The sequence below is a fragment of the Centruroides sculpturatus genome, unplaced genomic scaffold (genome assembly GCF_000671375.1).
Source record: "Centruroides sculpturatus isolate CEXI.00-Female unplaced genomic scaffold, Cexi_2.0 scaffold99, whole genome shotgun sequence".
Lineage (NCBI taxonomy): Eukaryota > Metazoa > Arthropoda > Arachnida > Scorpiones > Buthidae > Centruroides > Centruroides sculpturatus.
Genome location: NW_019384321.1, coordinates 854,048 through 869,265, shown reverse-complemented (window position 1 = coordinate 869,265; position 15,218 = coordinate 854,048). Strand labels below are relative to the sequence as shown.

At 30.2% G+C, this 15,218-nt stretch overlaps 1 protein-coding gene across 1 annotated transcript in view; it reads right to left on the bottom strand.

Annotated features, from left to right (window-relative positions):
• Positions 1-5,325: 5,325 nt before the first annotated feature.
• LOC111625749 (gastrula zinc finger protein XlCGF49.1-like) overlaps positions 5,326-15,218 on the bottom strand; it is an 18,609-nt gene continuing 8,716 nt past the window's right edge. Inside the window, exons 2-3 of the mRNA XM_023368974.1 lie at positions 8,907-9,062; positions 5,326-5,983 (exon numbers count right to left, since the gene is read on the bottom strand). Of these exons, the coding sequence (XP_023224742.1) occupies positions 5,382-5,983; positions 8,907-8,973 (669 nt within the window). The 5' untranslated portion in view covers positions 8,974-9,062 and the 3' untranslated portion in view covers positions 5,326-5,381. The remainder of the gene's footprint in view (positions 5,984-8,906; positions 9,063-15,218) is intronic.

Genomic DNA, 15,218 nt, shown 5'->3' with positions numbered 1-15,218 from the left:
ACTGGCGTCTAATTACAGAACGATTCCGAGCCGTAGTTCTGTTTTTTACCACGAGATGTCGCTAATTCGTGACGTCGAGAAGCTGGACAAGCATAATTCTTGGTGTAAATACACCCCAGTCAGAATGAATTTATTACGAACAAAATTTGCTACTGTTCGTTTGTTGAACGTCAAATTTGTCTTTTGTCTAATGTTCAATGTTTATATTATAAGATGATTATTGTTCATTATTTTTATCAAAACATTTAAAATTATACTGTATATTATAAAAGTTATTCTACAGAATATGTAGACTTTCGTTCTTAAATTCTTTTAATCTCAAAATTTTCCTGCTGAATTTTCAATCTCTTACTCGAATTTTTTTTTGTATTATTTAATAAAATTATTCATTGCTTTTTAGAAATAATTTAAACGTTTTATATTAGAAAATTTGCAATATTTTATTTCACAATTAACGTTTATCTTTGAAATGTTCCACAAAACCAAACTCAATTTTCTCCATAGGCATCCGTATTTGGTTTTCACGAAATTTTAAAAAACCCTACCCTAGCGAATACCAAGAGTTATCTTGTGTAATTTGAGTAAAGTCTTTTGAATTGGTAGTTTAAATCCATCAACAAATTATCATCATCAGTAAAACATTTGTGAACTTTTTGTAGCTCGATTTAACAGATCCGCAATGATTTATTAGAACGTTAGCTAAGAAAAAATGCCACAGTATTCATAAGAAAGATTTATTGAAAATTATACATTTGCAACATTTTCATACGCACAATCTGTTATTGAATGTTTTCCTTTTGCAAGTATGGTACATTTCTGAAGTCACGATCCCATGTGCCAGAGCCGCGCGAGTAGAATTTATAAATTCTACGAATTTTTAGACAGTACGACGCAGTTATCTTTATTTGGTTCTCAACTTATCTATGGCTTTCCATTTGTAGAAATCTGTCAAATACAGTACATAATATTTTTAATTACTACTGAATGAGCTGTTAATATTCACGGAAACAATTATTTTAAGATATATTAATTAAATACGGCATTTTTAAAATTTCAGAAGAGAATTTACTTACCCTTCATAGTTTTGAATTCCAGCTTCTCAATTTCACAGGCAAATCTGGAGAATGTACTTTCTCCAGATGTTCACGTAATCGAAGGAAAGTAGAAAATCCTTCAGAACACGAAGACTTCCGACAGAATATAGACTTTTCCTCCACCGGAATTTGCTTATGTTCTAAATCTACATGCTTGTTAGTAAGATTTTCTTTTGAGGAGAAGTGCTTATCGCAATAACAATTATTTTCTAATATATCCTACGCAATATTTTCCATAACGATTTCTTAGCAACGTAGTAGGAATACTTCAAAACCAATTATCGATGATGAAGTATGGTTTTAAAGCTAAAATATCGACAAAAAATTCCAAGCACACCGTACAGTACGAGGTATACGCTATCTGACCGTCACGACACTAGCGGCATCTCGTGGTAAAAACCAGAACTACGGCTACGGAATCGTTTCTGATGAGACGGCAACTGTTTCCGTCGTTCGTTGCCGCATGTGAGTACCAGGCTTAAGCCGTCTCCCCGGAGAGCCATTTACAAATAAGACGTTAGACAGGAAAAAGGTGACAATGGAAAAAAGAGGAGCAAATAACATAAGTAACATTTTAAAATCATCTTAGAAGAGAATTGCTAATTCACGGTAATTTTAAATATTTCTAATCATTCTCAAAACAAATTTAAAAGGTCATCTTGTAAGCAAAAACTTGTTTCTACCTGGTACGCGGAGCTTCGCTACTTTACATCCAGACACGTTGTTTCATAAGTTGATCCGTAGTCACATGGTTTAGAAGGAACGAATAATGATGTTCATTTTTTGCCGAAAACGAAAGTTTAGAGGATATTTCGGTGCCATATTTAATTAATCACTTGGCTTCGAACCGATTTAAATATTCTATTTTATAAATAATAATAATAATAATAATAAATATATGAACAATAAATAAAGGATGAATGGATCAAAAATAAAATATTTTACGAAAAAAATTTTTTTTACAAAATGATATTATAAGTAGAATAATTTGGAAAAAAATTAATTAATTATTTCTTTTCTTTTGCCGAGCTCAAAGAATCGATGTAATTATATTCCAGGTGATATCTAGTCATTGTAAAATCTGTTTGATCTGTAATACGATTAAAATATTTTGAATCTTTTTTAATCTGCTTTTGTTCTGAAACAATTTTTGTGCCCAAAATTAAACTGGATTCGCAAAAATATAATAAAATAAAATATATTTACTAATCACAATCTCGTCAGCCATGCTAAAAATATTCGAAATATGCTTTTACGAAAAATTATATAAACGAATAACTTATAAATTGCATTCTATCCAACAATGTGGAAGAAGAAACCACTCAAATTGTACAAATTCACTTGAAACAATGCGAACAATTTTACAAAATTATGAAAGAAAAAGATGACACTTATATAGCATATTTACACATTTCTCAGGTATTTGATTCGTTTCTCCCCAACCTATTATTAAACTTACTCCGTGATTATTTTGACTTAAATTTGCTGTTCATAATTGGTTAAATAACTCGTTTTATCAACACTCTGTAATGTGGACGTTGGTGCCGTCAGAAACTTGATTACAGAAGTTTAGGGTAGGGTCCTGCCACCAGGTATGCTTTGTTGGACACACCTCCGTTTTAAACAAAAAACAAATAGTTAAGGCACGAGGGTAAGAGTCACTCCGATGAGCCTCTCCGGAGGATGAATGCAAAGTCAAATACAAATGAAAAAGAAGTTTATTATAAAAAAAACGTACTGACCAACGTTATAAAATCGGATTTAGGAAATTAGCCTATCCCTATCTATAAAACGGGGGAAACCTAACGGGGGATATCTAAACTGCAGCGACTCACAACATACAAGGAAAAGAGTTGTCTTCTCTTCTTTCTTTTCGTCTTCTTGTTCCTTTCTTTGGTCCTTCATTAGGTCGGTTGTATTTTTTCTGGTCAATCTCCTGTTCAGCCAGTCCAGTCAGTCTCAATCCTCTCTCACTTTTCCAATTCTTTTTCATGTTCTCAATTCTGTTTCACTTTTTCAATTCAGTTTCACTCCTTCAAATCTTTCTCACTCTCTGATTCTATCTTTTTTCTGCGTTAATTTCGTCACTTCTTTTTAATTTTATTTATTTTTGTTTTGTTTTCGACCAATCATACTTTAGTTCCGATGGAAGGTGAGGTAATTTGTACAATGCATGATTGGATATCTATTGGTCCTCCTCCTCTCTTGTCAATGAAGAATGATGCGTGTCATATGACATGAACAGCATACCATCGGTCATATAACACTGTCGAAATAGAGGGAAAGACAAGCATCCCCCCAATTTTTCCTTCGCATGTTGTGAGATTTATAACGATTAATTGATAAACTTTTTGTTCTAATTTGTTTCTCTAAATTATGTTAAGTCGATATTACAGAAATTTTGGAAAGAGGGGTTCCTAAAATTTGAGAAACAGGCGAAATTCCTTTCCACCTTTACTTGATAGATAAACAATTGATATATAAACAATTTTGGTGTCAAGTTTACATACACATACTTACATACACTATACTTCGAGATATGGGTCTAAAGGGCGTCTTGTATGTAGCTAGCTAACAGTTCCTTAGACAGAACATAAAAAAAAAAATATAAAATAAACAGAGTTTAAAATACAAAAAAAAAATTATAGCAAACAGTTTAGATAAAATTTATCATTGATTTTTGCAAACTTCTTGACACAAAGTGGTCTTCATGATTAGAAAATAATACAGGTAAAAATGGAAACTGCTTTCAAGCACCAAACTTATCTTTACCAAAGAAAAACTCCCAAGAAAAATTTGACTATCATCTAAATTATCATAACTTTTTACTTGGTGCAAATTTTTTATATCTGAGATGTTTTTGTTTGAATAATAAATCATCAAAACATAAAATTATTGTGGAAAGAAGTTTTGTATTATTAAAAGCAAAGTTTAGACAATTTAAACTTTTTGATACAAATTAAGTATCTATGCTACCTCTATATATATTGTCATCTTGTGCCATCATAGTTTTGTTTAATGGCTGGTTATGATTTTGACAAACTTGATGATTCTGATATAATCAGTTATGAGGATGATACTAGTACTGCATCANCGAAATGAGGTGGTTCCATAATACCCGCAGTGTTCCATAATACCACCTTCTCCTCTACCTAATTAATAATGATACTTCTTAACGCGAGCGAAGCCGCGGGCAAAAGCTAGTTATGTATAAATACGCTACCTCCATACTTAGAGGTCCATTGTAGTTGTTCTTTATCCATTGACTTATGTAATGGAAACAATCTGTTGAATAAGGAGACTCCAATAAGTACTTTTTCACCTGTTAAAATTATTTACGATATGAAAAGTAACATCTTCCACGTGATATTATTGTTCTAAATAGTAATTAGCAAAACATATTTACCAAGGAAGATTACTACAGTGTGTCAGGAAAGTCATGTCATTTCGTTTTCACTTTTCCGACTGGGAAATTTGTAAACGATATGTGTGTGTGTGTGTATCGTTTAATAATACAGGATGGAATAAAGATTAAGAAAGAAAATTTGGCATGATAAACTTGTATATAAAAGGCATATGATGCTGTTAAATTTTAGTGATTAAATATCGAAGAGATGGAAGATAGAAAAGGGGGGTCGTGTCGTATCTCGAGTAAGGTTAGACTTAACCAAAATTTTGCTGGTTATTAGCATTTCCAATTTTTTATATAACTCATCTCTACCGCCAACCTTAAGACTTTTGCCTTCAGATTAAAAAAAAGTTACAACAAACACATCTAATCGAAACAAACGACTAAACATAAATATATCAGAGAAAATTTTCAGTCCAAATTCCAAAATAAAGTTGCAAAAAAAAAATTTCTGAGAAGCGAAAAACTATAAATTTTGTTTTTTTAACAATTTGGTAATAAATACCGAGTTCTGTAAATTAACGAAGAAGTTGTTTTTTGTATGAAATTATAAAATTGAAAAAAAAACTCTATCTGAATATGAATGTTGTGATGCTTTTTTAGTTGAAGTTTCAGGAAATTCAACGAAATTAACAAATGACTTTAATTTTAAACCAATTATATTTAAATCTTTTCATCGTTATACATAATAAAAATTATAAGTTTTGAAGAAAAATTGATTCTAACTGAATATTGTAATGTTTTTTCTAGGTCTGTATTTGGAATGAATTTCTATAAACATAAATGGCATACGGTTTTTTTCTCGAGTGGATCCGAAGTTTGTTTAAACTTTCCTTTCGTGAAAACTTCTGTTTACACTCGTCACAACTGTAAGGATTTCATTTAGTATGATTGCGAAGATGTCTAATTAAGCTTCCTTTTTGTGTAAATTTTCGTTTACACTTATCACAAGTGTAAGGCTTTTCTCCAGTATGGGTGCGAAGATGTTTATTTAAGTGTCCCCTTTCTGTAAACTTTTTTTTACACTGGTCACAACTGTAAGGCTTTTCTCCAGTATGGATCCGAAGGTGTTTAATTAAACTTCCCCTTATTGAAAACTTTTTTTTACACTCGTCACAAGTGTAAGGCTTTTCTCCAGTATGAATGCGAAGATGTGTAATTAAGGTTCCCCTTTCTGTAAATTTCTGTTTACACTCATGACAACTGTAAGGCTTTTCTCCCGTGTGGATACGAATATGTTTAATTAAGTCTCCCTTTGCTGAAAACTTTTTTTTACACTTGTCACATGTGTAAGGTTTTTCTTCTGTATGGGTCCAAAGGTGTGTAATTAAGTGTCCTTTCCGTGTAAATTTCCGTTTACACTCGTCACAACAGTATAATTTTTCTTCTGTATGTATTTTTTCATGAGTTTGCAAATGTTGTTTAGTTTTGAAGTTCTTATTACAGTGTTTACATGAAAATTTCTTTTGGTTCCTTTTATCTGCAATTAAAAAAATTCATCTAAATAATATCTTATCTGTGTATAATCAATTAATTTTCTTCAATCACAACAATAATTATCCACTAATAATATTTAACTAAAAATAAACATTTTTATATCTAAAAGCACATTTCTGCATCAAAACACAATAACAAATTTTATAAATGATAAAGTTCGAGTATAAATATATCTTGTTACTAATACAGTAGAGCGTCGATTATCCGAATCAATTGGGGACTGGGGTTCTTCGGTAAATCGATATTTCGGATAACCAATTATGTACGAAAAAATATATTAACCTATCCCATGTTAAAATTTTTCTCCGTTGCGTGTCGCTTCGCGTTGAATTTTCGACGATCTTAAGCCTAATGAAGACTATTGTATCGTTAAAAATTATTTTTCTTATTTTGTACAAAAAAAAATAAATATATTGAAAAATATAAAAACAATTAAAAATTATACTTCAGAAGTTAATTTAGTATCAAAAACGTAAAATATTTGAGTAGCCCAAGACATAGCCAAAGATTGCAGCGCCATAGCACTGGCGAAAATTTAAATTTGCCGATTGGAATTCTTTCGGATAATTGACTTTCGGATAATCGACGCTCTATTGTATTTTCAACCACATTTAATCAGAGAGAACATATTAAAGTAAACAATTTCTGTAATTATATCTTCATGCTTTCGCATTGGTCCTCGTTTTTATATCCAAGGAATGGATCTCTCTCCTATTTCTTCGTTTATATTGTAAAATGAGGAACATAAATGTAAGTAAAACAGTATTTCATATACAATTTTCTTCTTTAATCTTGGAAAATATTTTCTTCTAAACTTTGTGTTTCATCCAAAGAACAACTGAAATTAATAACAACATACATAAAATAATTCGAACACAAATTATTTATCGTATTTATACAGACACTTGGCAAATCACAGAATTAAATTTCATTTAGTTGATACGTGTTTCTTTCATTTATACACGTTTTGGGCATTTCTTGCCCCTCTTCAGCCAACTTAAATAAAAGTTCACAAGTTACAACATTAAAAACAAACAAACATATAAGGTCATGTTATTTTAAAAACATACCTGTTTGATTAGTTTAAGCGATTTTAAATTTCTTTCCATACAGTTACAATCACGTTAAAAAAATCTTGAGGTTAAAAAGTAAAATAATAAGTTTGATAGAATTTGCATACAGAAGTAATTATTTCGAGGCTGGTGATGATTTTTATACACAGACAAGTGGAATAAGCATGGGATCAGTAATAGGACCAAAATTAGCAGAATTAATAATGATAGATATAGATAACAGAATTAGCAAACAAGAGGCATAAAATTTTATAAAAGATATGTGAATGATATTTTAATAATATACAATGAAACTGAAATAAAGATAGAAGAAATCAACAAACAAGTTAATAATATACAAGAAGCGATAAAATTTAAAACAGAAATAGAAGATACAACCAGAAAAGAAATTAACTATTTGGATATTACGATAAGAAGATTAAAACTGAGTTTAGAATTTAGAACATTTAGAATGCCAGGTTCGAATCAGATAACAATAAGATATCAGTCAAAGGTACCACTTCATCTCAAATATAATGTATTTATAAAGGAATATTCTAAAATAAAAAAAAAAACAGAACAAGTCAACAAATACACATATTTTCGGATTTAGCTGAATTAAAAAAGATATTTCTCCTGGCGGGTTACCCACAAAGACTGTTAAAAAAAATCAGAACTTAAAATAAATAATCCTAAAAAGCCACAAGACAATAAAAAACAAATGATATAACGTATATCGGGTTTCCATACATCAAAGGACTACACGAACAAATTGATAATGAAATAAGTAATATAAACTTCAAGTTAGCACCACATACCAAAAAATATATAATAAAAATAACAGCTCAACAATAAGAAAAAACAACAACTACCAACTGAAACCAAGAATGTAGTATATAAAATTCATTGTATTTGTAGAGATAATAAATATTATATAGAAGAAACTAAAATGAAGTTAAAAACCAGATTAAAAGAACAAATAGAGATCTGAAATACAACAGAATAAATTCAGCCTTTCATGATCATTGCACTCTGAACGATTGTAAAGTAGATAAAGTACAAATATTCCACAAAGAAAAAGAAACATACCATAGAAAGTTCAAAGAAAGCGTAGAAATTATCAAAATTAATAAATGTATAAATAAAAATCTAAGTATTAAAATAAACGAAAACTGGCTCAATATCTTATAAAATTAGTAATATTTTTGAAAAAGATTTTTTATGTAAAAGATTTTTATGTAGAAAAGTAATTTTTTAAAAAATGTTGCCACAAGGTGGCTTACTCGTCATGTGACTGTGTACTAGACAGTGGGCAAGCATAACTGGGAAAGAAAAAGGGGGAGGAAAGGTCAGCGAAATATGTTTGTAAGGAAGGATTACTTCGAAAGACTAGTATATAAATTTTAATTGTAAAATAAATTTAAACGTGATTGTAACTGTATGGAAAAAATTTTAAAATTGTTTAAACTCATCAAAAAGGTATGTTTTTAAAATAACATGACTTTATATATTTGTTTGTTTGTTTATAATGTTGTAACTTGTGAATTTTTATTTTAGTTTGCTGAAGAGGGGCAAGAAATGCCCGAAACGTGTATAAATGAAAGAAACACGTATCAACTAAATGAAATTTAATTCTGTGATATGCCAAGTGTCTGTATAAATACGATAAATAATTTGTGTTCGAGATAAAACTACTGGCACAGTTTCAAAAATACCAGAACACATGAAATAAATTCTATAAACTTTAATTTAATTTGACATTTTTAACATTACAAGTTTTTATTCATAATCCTATTTATTCGTATTGTTAAATGTATAATTGTAAAATAGGTTCGATTCAGATAAAAAGGATACTGTATTTTTCTAAAATATTTCCTTCATAGCATGTTTCCTGTAAGACGAATTCACAACTTTCAAGCATGTAAAATACAAATTTTTAAGAGTGAATCGTGGATTTCTTTCTTCTCCTTTTTTAGTTTCTGTTTTCTGTATTTTCAAGATGAAAATCAGCTAATTGGAAAAATAAAGCATGCTTAACTTTCAGACTAATTTATATTCAAAGTATTTTGTACAGTGATTAAAATTTTTATTCTCTACGCTAAATCATTTAATATACGTAAATTGTTTTTTGAATTATTTGATATTTACAGTGTACACATTTAGTAAAATTACAATTTTTTAAAAATCACTCTGATTTTCGAATTTCAACTGTGATTATATTAATCTGCCTTCCTATTTAAATACATTAATAATTATTAATTAATGTTTTTAAATAGGAAGGTAAAATAAACTATTTTATTTCAGTTCTATTAACTAATACAATATTCTGTAATGAAAATAAATCGTTTTAGACTTCGGAAAAACTCATAAAGAAATGCACTCGCGGTCGTCAGACATTAGAACCGAGAAAGCAAATTCTTATGACCTTGTGGCTAACGGTAACTCCGGAATTGTACAAGTAATCAATTTTGTTTTTAAGTGTTATAAAAATAGATGTTTTCTATGGTAGGATTGCTCCAATAACAGTAAGAATGTTAAATTAACGTCATTTTAGATTTTAAGAGACATTTGCTTTGATAAATGATTCATAAAATTTTACAATTGCTTTAAAAACTTTTTTAAAAGAATATTTGTTTGTCTGGACAATTTACACGCTTTCCATCAGGTGATGAACTTGAAGCTAATGCTTCTTCGTTCAAAAAAGCTTGTGGATTTCCTGGTGTGATTGGCTACATTGATGGATCACACGTACCAATCAAGGCATTAATAAATCATCCAGAATCATATATAAACAGAAAAGATTTCCATTTAGTGTTACCCCAAGCTGTAGCGGATTTTAGGTTTGTAAATCATTCCTTTTGTTTCAGTTTAAATTTAGATTTTATAGTTAAGTCAATGAAATTAACTTTATCATTAGGTGCAAGTTTATAGACTGCTATGCAGGAGAAGTTGAAAGTGTCCATGATGCTCGTGTGTTTCGACGTTCTAAATTGGGGAGAAGTTTGAGCACTCTATTTTTACCAAAATACCATCTTTTAGGAGACTCTGCATATCCCCTACAAGAACAGTTAATAACGCCATTTAGAGAAAATGGACATTTAAGTCCACAGCAGCTAAGTTTTAATCTCAAACACAGTAAAACATGAAACACAGTGGAACGTGTTTCATGTTTTACTGTGGACGTTTCAGACGTTTGAGATACGTGGATATGGGCAACCCTTATCTCATACCAATGTTTATTATGGCCTGCTGTGTGTTACATAATATTTGTATATTTTATGATGAAGATTTACAGGATGAAACTGTAATTGAAAATGACAACCTTAGTGAATCCATACCAGATTCAAGTAGTACATGTGCTCGATCACAAAATAAAAGAAATATTTTAATGCAAATGTAAAAATCTGTTTACAACATACAGTATTGATGTTTATTGTTATTTTGGTATGTTGTAAACTGATTTGTTATTGTTAATTACTTTTTAATGATCTGAAATAAAAAATTATAAAACAATGTTGTTGTTGTTGGCTGCCTTGAATAATACATACATTGTCACTGTTCTTTCAAATGAATCTCATCTAATTGGTGAAAAATTTTTTGTGTTTAAAGCATAGTGCAAAGAGAGAAGATTTTGTTAACATTTAATAGAATTTTTATTTTACAACCAAACTCTTTAAAACACCTAACAGCTTTTTGCGGAATTTCATATTATCCTTATGCTGTTTCCTCCTTAATTCTAATAGTTCAGCATGTCGCTGTTGTCTTTCTTTTCTAGATTTTTCCTTTAGTTCTTTGTATTCGTCAAACCATTCTGACTTCCGCTTACGCTTTTGTGGGAATTTGGGAAGAGAAGAGACAGTTGATGTTGATGACTCAATCCTGATGTTTCCCGAATTTTCCGAATTGCTTTCCACCATGTCTACATAAAGATAATTACATATTGTAATATGACATTCAGACAAATCAGTTGTATAATGCACTCAAATCCTGTAAAGTTGAAGAGTAAGTCTCAAAATTAGCAGGTGATTCAATATCTGGCCGCTGTCCGAGAATCTCATCCATTATGGAAAAATATTCCCACTGGCTTCTTCCTCGGCCAGTTTGCTTGTTCCCATCTTTAATTTTCCTATAAGTTTTCTTTAAATTTCTCCATTTTTCATCATATTGATTACCTGTGACAAGGTAATTATTTTCTTGCAATGTTTGTGAAATTAAACTTCACACCTGAAACATATAAATTTTAGGTCAGTTATAATTTTTTTCATTTTGGTTTCTGTGTTAAATTTTAGCTCCTAATATTAACACAGAATTTAATAATTAAATACTTGTATTTTAAGAATGACTATTTTCATTACTTTTCATATTACTTTTGTATATTCCTTTTCATTCTTACATAAATTCACTCTTTTATTTTATATTTTATACCACCCTGTGTACTATTTTTCACAACAATTGCAATTTAAATGCTGAAGTAAAGATGAATATCATTATGGGGCAAGTATGTGCTGTGCAACATTATCAAAATTGGTTTATATTTTCATTTTAACATTTTTTAATAAAATTATTACATAGAGGATTGATTATTGGTTTATCATATTAAGTTTTGCTTACTATTTCTATTATGTCACTATTTTAAAATGGCTCTATCATTTGGGGACAGACTGTAATAATTCATTAGTAAAAAAGAAAAAAAAATCCCTTTTCAGACTTGAAATGTACAGTACATAGACTATCTGTGTTGTATTGCTCTATTGTACTGTACAGTACTTGATATTAGCCAGCAATATTGTAGTACTGGTCATGATAAATTCTGATAGAATTTTTTTAATAACTGAGATGTTTTTTTTATCAATATCTTATATGAAAAACCATATGCATTAATTGTTAAACAATTAAGTGTTAGACATTATGAGTGATGACTTCTAATGAATAAGTAATTCCTTTAACTACTCAAAAAGGAATAAATAAATATTTACATACCTTCTTGCTTGGCCAACAAATATCGGAAAATTTATTTTCATGTTCTTTATACAGTGAAATCAGTAACTTTACAGCATTTGTTGACCAACGACAATCCGTCTGCCCCATCCGTTAAGGCTGAATTTTGGGGTGAAATTGTTTTTTGAACATTTTGTTGATCGCTTTGTGGGGTAGATACATGTTCCGAAACAAAATGCTGTTTTATTTCCTCTAAAGTTTTAAAATCTCGACTGCAAACTCCACAACGATACACTGTGTCCGCCATTTTGTAATTTAATAGAACCGCTAAAACCGCTTTGACACCTGGGTAACTTTGGTAAGTACCGCAGGACAACTGGTGACATCATAACAGTGATTTCTAAACGTGGTTAGTTATTTAGGTCACATTTTCTAAATGCCTTGTACCGGCATTTACCAGTGTTATCGGTTAGAATGATAAATGTTGTAAACGGTACGAATCGACAAAATTATTCATTAATTAATTGCTTGGAGCAAAAATAACAAAATTAAACACTTTAAATTTGTTTTAAATGTTTCAATTCCGATATTCAAATGAGTGAAGACTTAAAACTACAATTAATTTAAATCAGATGCATTTATTTACAATTCAAGTATCGTGTCGGTTATAAAACATTAATGCATTTCGGCGTCATTGTACTGTTAGATAAACGAGACAATTTTAATAATTACAGAAATCTGTTTATAGATATAAAAAAATGTAATATTAATAATAAAATATTTAAAATTATTCATTTCGATAGTTACGAAGGAAGTAATAAGATGTCAAAATAATTCCTTGAAAATCTATTGCGAAGACGAATTTCGAATTCGGTATAAATTTTCTAAATATAAATTTGTTCGTATTTTAAATCGTATTGGCAACGAAATTAAATATCGAATTGGAAAAGGATTGTCATTAATTTCCGAACAATGGTTTTGACGGCCTTAAGATATTTCTGGAAGCTTTCCGAATATAACTGGTGACCATTACTGACGTCACAAACAAATAACCCGATTGGCCGAACGACTCCTAAAACAGGAGACTAATAGCGAAGAAAGTAAGAGCCAATGTTTTGCCGAAGTTCGTTTAAAGGGCGTTCAGAAATAGACGATCGTAGTCTTTACAACGCATTTTAAACCGCGGTTCAGCCAGCCAACGTCTATAGGCTGTTCTGTTGATAAACGTCGTTTAACGTAAACTCTGTCTCTACAATCCGCGAATAAAGTTTTATGTCGTCCATGTACATGGGATGTGACAGCGTAAACTGTGTTGTTTTTTCATGTCTGATATTGTAGCCATATTGCGTGTTGTTTAAGATGTTGGATAATTTATTCAGGGCTAGGCAGAACCAGAGAGGACTCAAGGAATCTCCTTGAAAAATTTCTCGCCTAATGAATATTTCGTTTGTTTGTATGGAAGTGTTACTAACCCTGAGATGTAGTGTTGTTCTCCAGTGCTGCATAGTGTTTTCGAAGAATGCAATGAGTGATGGATGTATTTTGTACATGTGTAGAATATGTAGCAGCCAACTGTGTGGAACACTGTCGAATGCTTTTCTGTAGTCTATATATGCCATGTGTATGTTTCTGTGTTGTTTGTGTGCTTGCCGTAAAATGACTGAATCTATGAGTAATTGTTCTTTGCATCCCCTGTGATTTCTAGGGCAACCTTTTTGTTGTTCTGTAAGAATGTAGTGTTCTTCAACGTGTTTGTATATTTAGTTTGCGATACAGGAAGTCAATAATTTGTAAAGTGTTGAAAGACATGTAATTGGTCTGTATTGTGTGGGGTCTGTGGTGTTGTTGTTTATAGGTTTCATGTAGGTGATGCCCCGCGTAAGAAATTTTGGCATGTCTTGTGGATTGATTTTTATGATGAAGATTTACAGGATGAAACTGTAATTGAAAATGACAACCTTAGTGAATCCATACCAGATTCAAGTAGTACATGTGCTCGATCACAGAATAAAAGAAATATTTTAATGCAAATGTTGTAAAAATCTGTTTACAACATACAGTATTGATGTTTATTGTTATTTTTGTATGTTGTAAACTGATTTGTTATTGTTAATTACTTTTTAATGATCTGAAATAAAAAATTATAAAACAATGTTGTTATTATTGGCTGCCTTGAATAATACATACATTGTCACTGTTCTTTCAAATGAATCTCATCTAATTGGTGAAAAATTTTTTTGTGTTTAAAGCATAGTGCAAAGAGAGAAGATTTTGTTAACATTTAATAGAATTATTATTTTACAACCAAACTCTTTAAAATACCTAACAGCTATTTACGGAATTTCATATTATCCTTATGCTGTTTCCTCCTTAATTCTAATAGTTCAGCATTGTCTTTCTTTTCTAGATTTTTCCTTTAGTTCTTTGTATTCGTCAAACCATTATGACTTCCGCTTACGCTTTTGTGGGAATTTGGGAAGAGAAGAGACAGTTGATGTTGATGACTCAATTCTGATGTTTCCCGAATCTTCCGAATTGCTTTCCACTATGTCTACATAAAGATAATTACATATTGTAATATGACATTCAGACAAATCACTTGTATAATGCGGACAAATCAGTTGTATAATGCACTCAAACCCTGTAAAGTTGAAGAGTAACTCTCAAAAATAGCAGGTGGTTCAATATCTGGCCGCTGTCTGAGAATCTCATCCATTATGGAAAAATATTCCCACTGGCTTCTTCCTCGGCCAGTTTGATGGTTCCCATCTTTAATTTTTCTATAAGTTTTCTTTAAATTTCTCCATTTTTCATCATATTGATTACCTGTGACAAGGTAGTTATTTTCTTGTAATGTTTGTGAAATTAAACTCCACACCTGAAAGATATAAATTTTAGGTCAGTTATAATTTTTTTCATTTTGGTTTCTGTGTTAAATTTTAGCTCCTAATATTAACACAGAATTTAATAATTACATACTTGTATTTTAAGAATGACTATTTTCATTACTTTTCATTCTTACATAAATTCACTCTATTATTTTATATTTTATACCACCCAGTGTACTATTTTTCATAACAATTGCAATTTAAATGCTGAAGTAAAGATGAATATCATTATAGGGCAAGTATATCCTGTACAACATTATCAAGATTGGTTTATATCTTCATTTTAATATTTTTTAATGAAATTATTACATAGAGGATTGATTATTGGTTTATCATATTA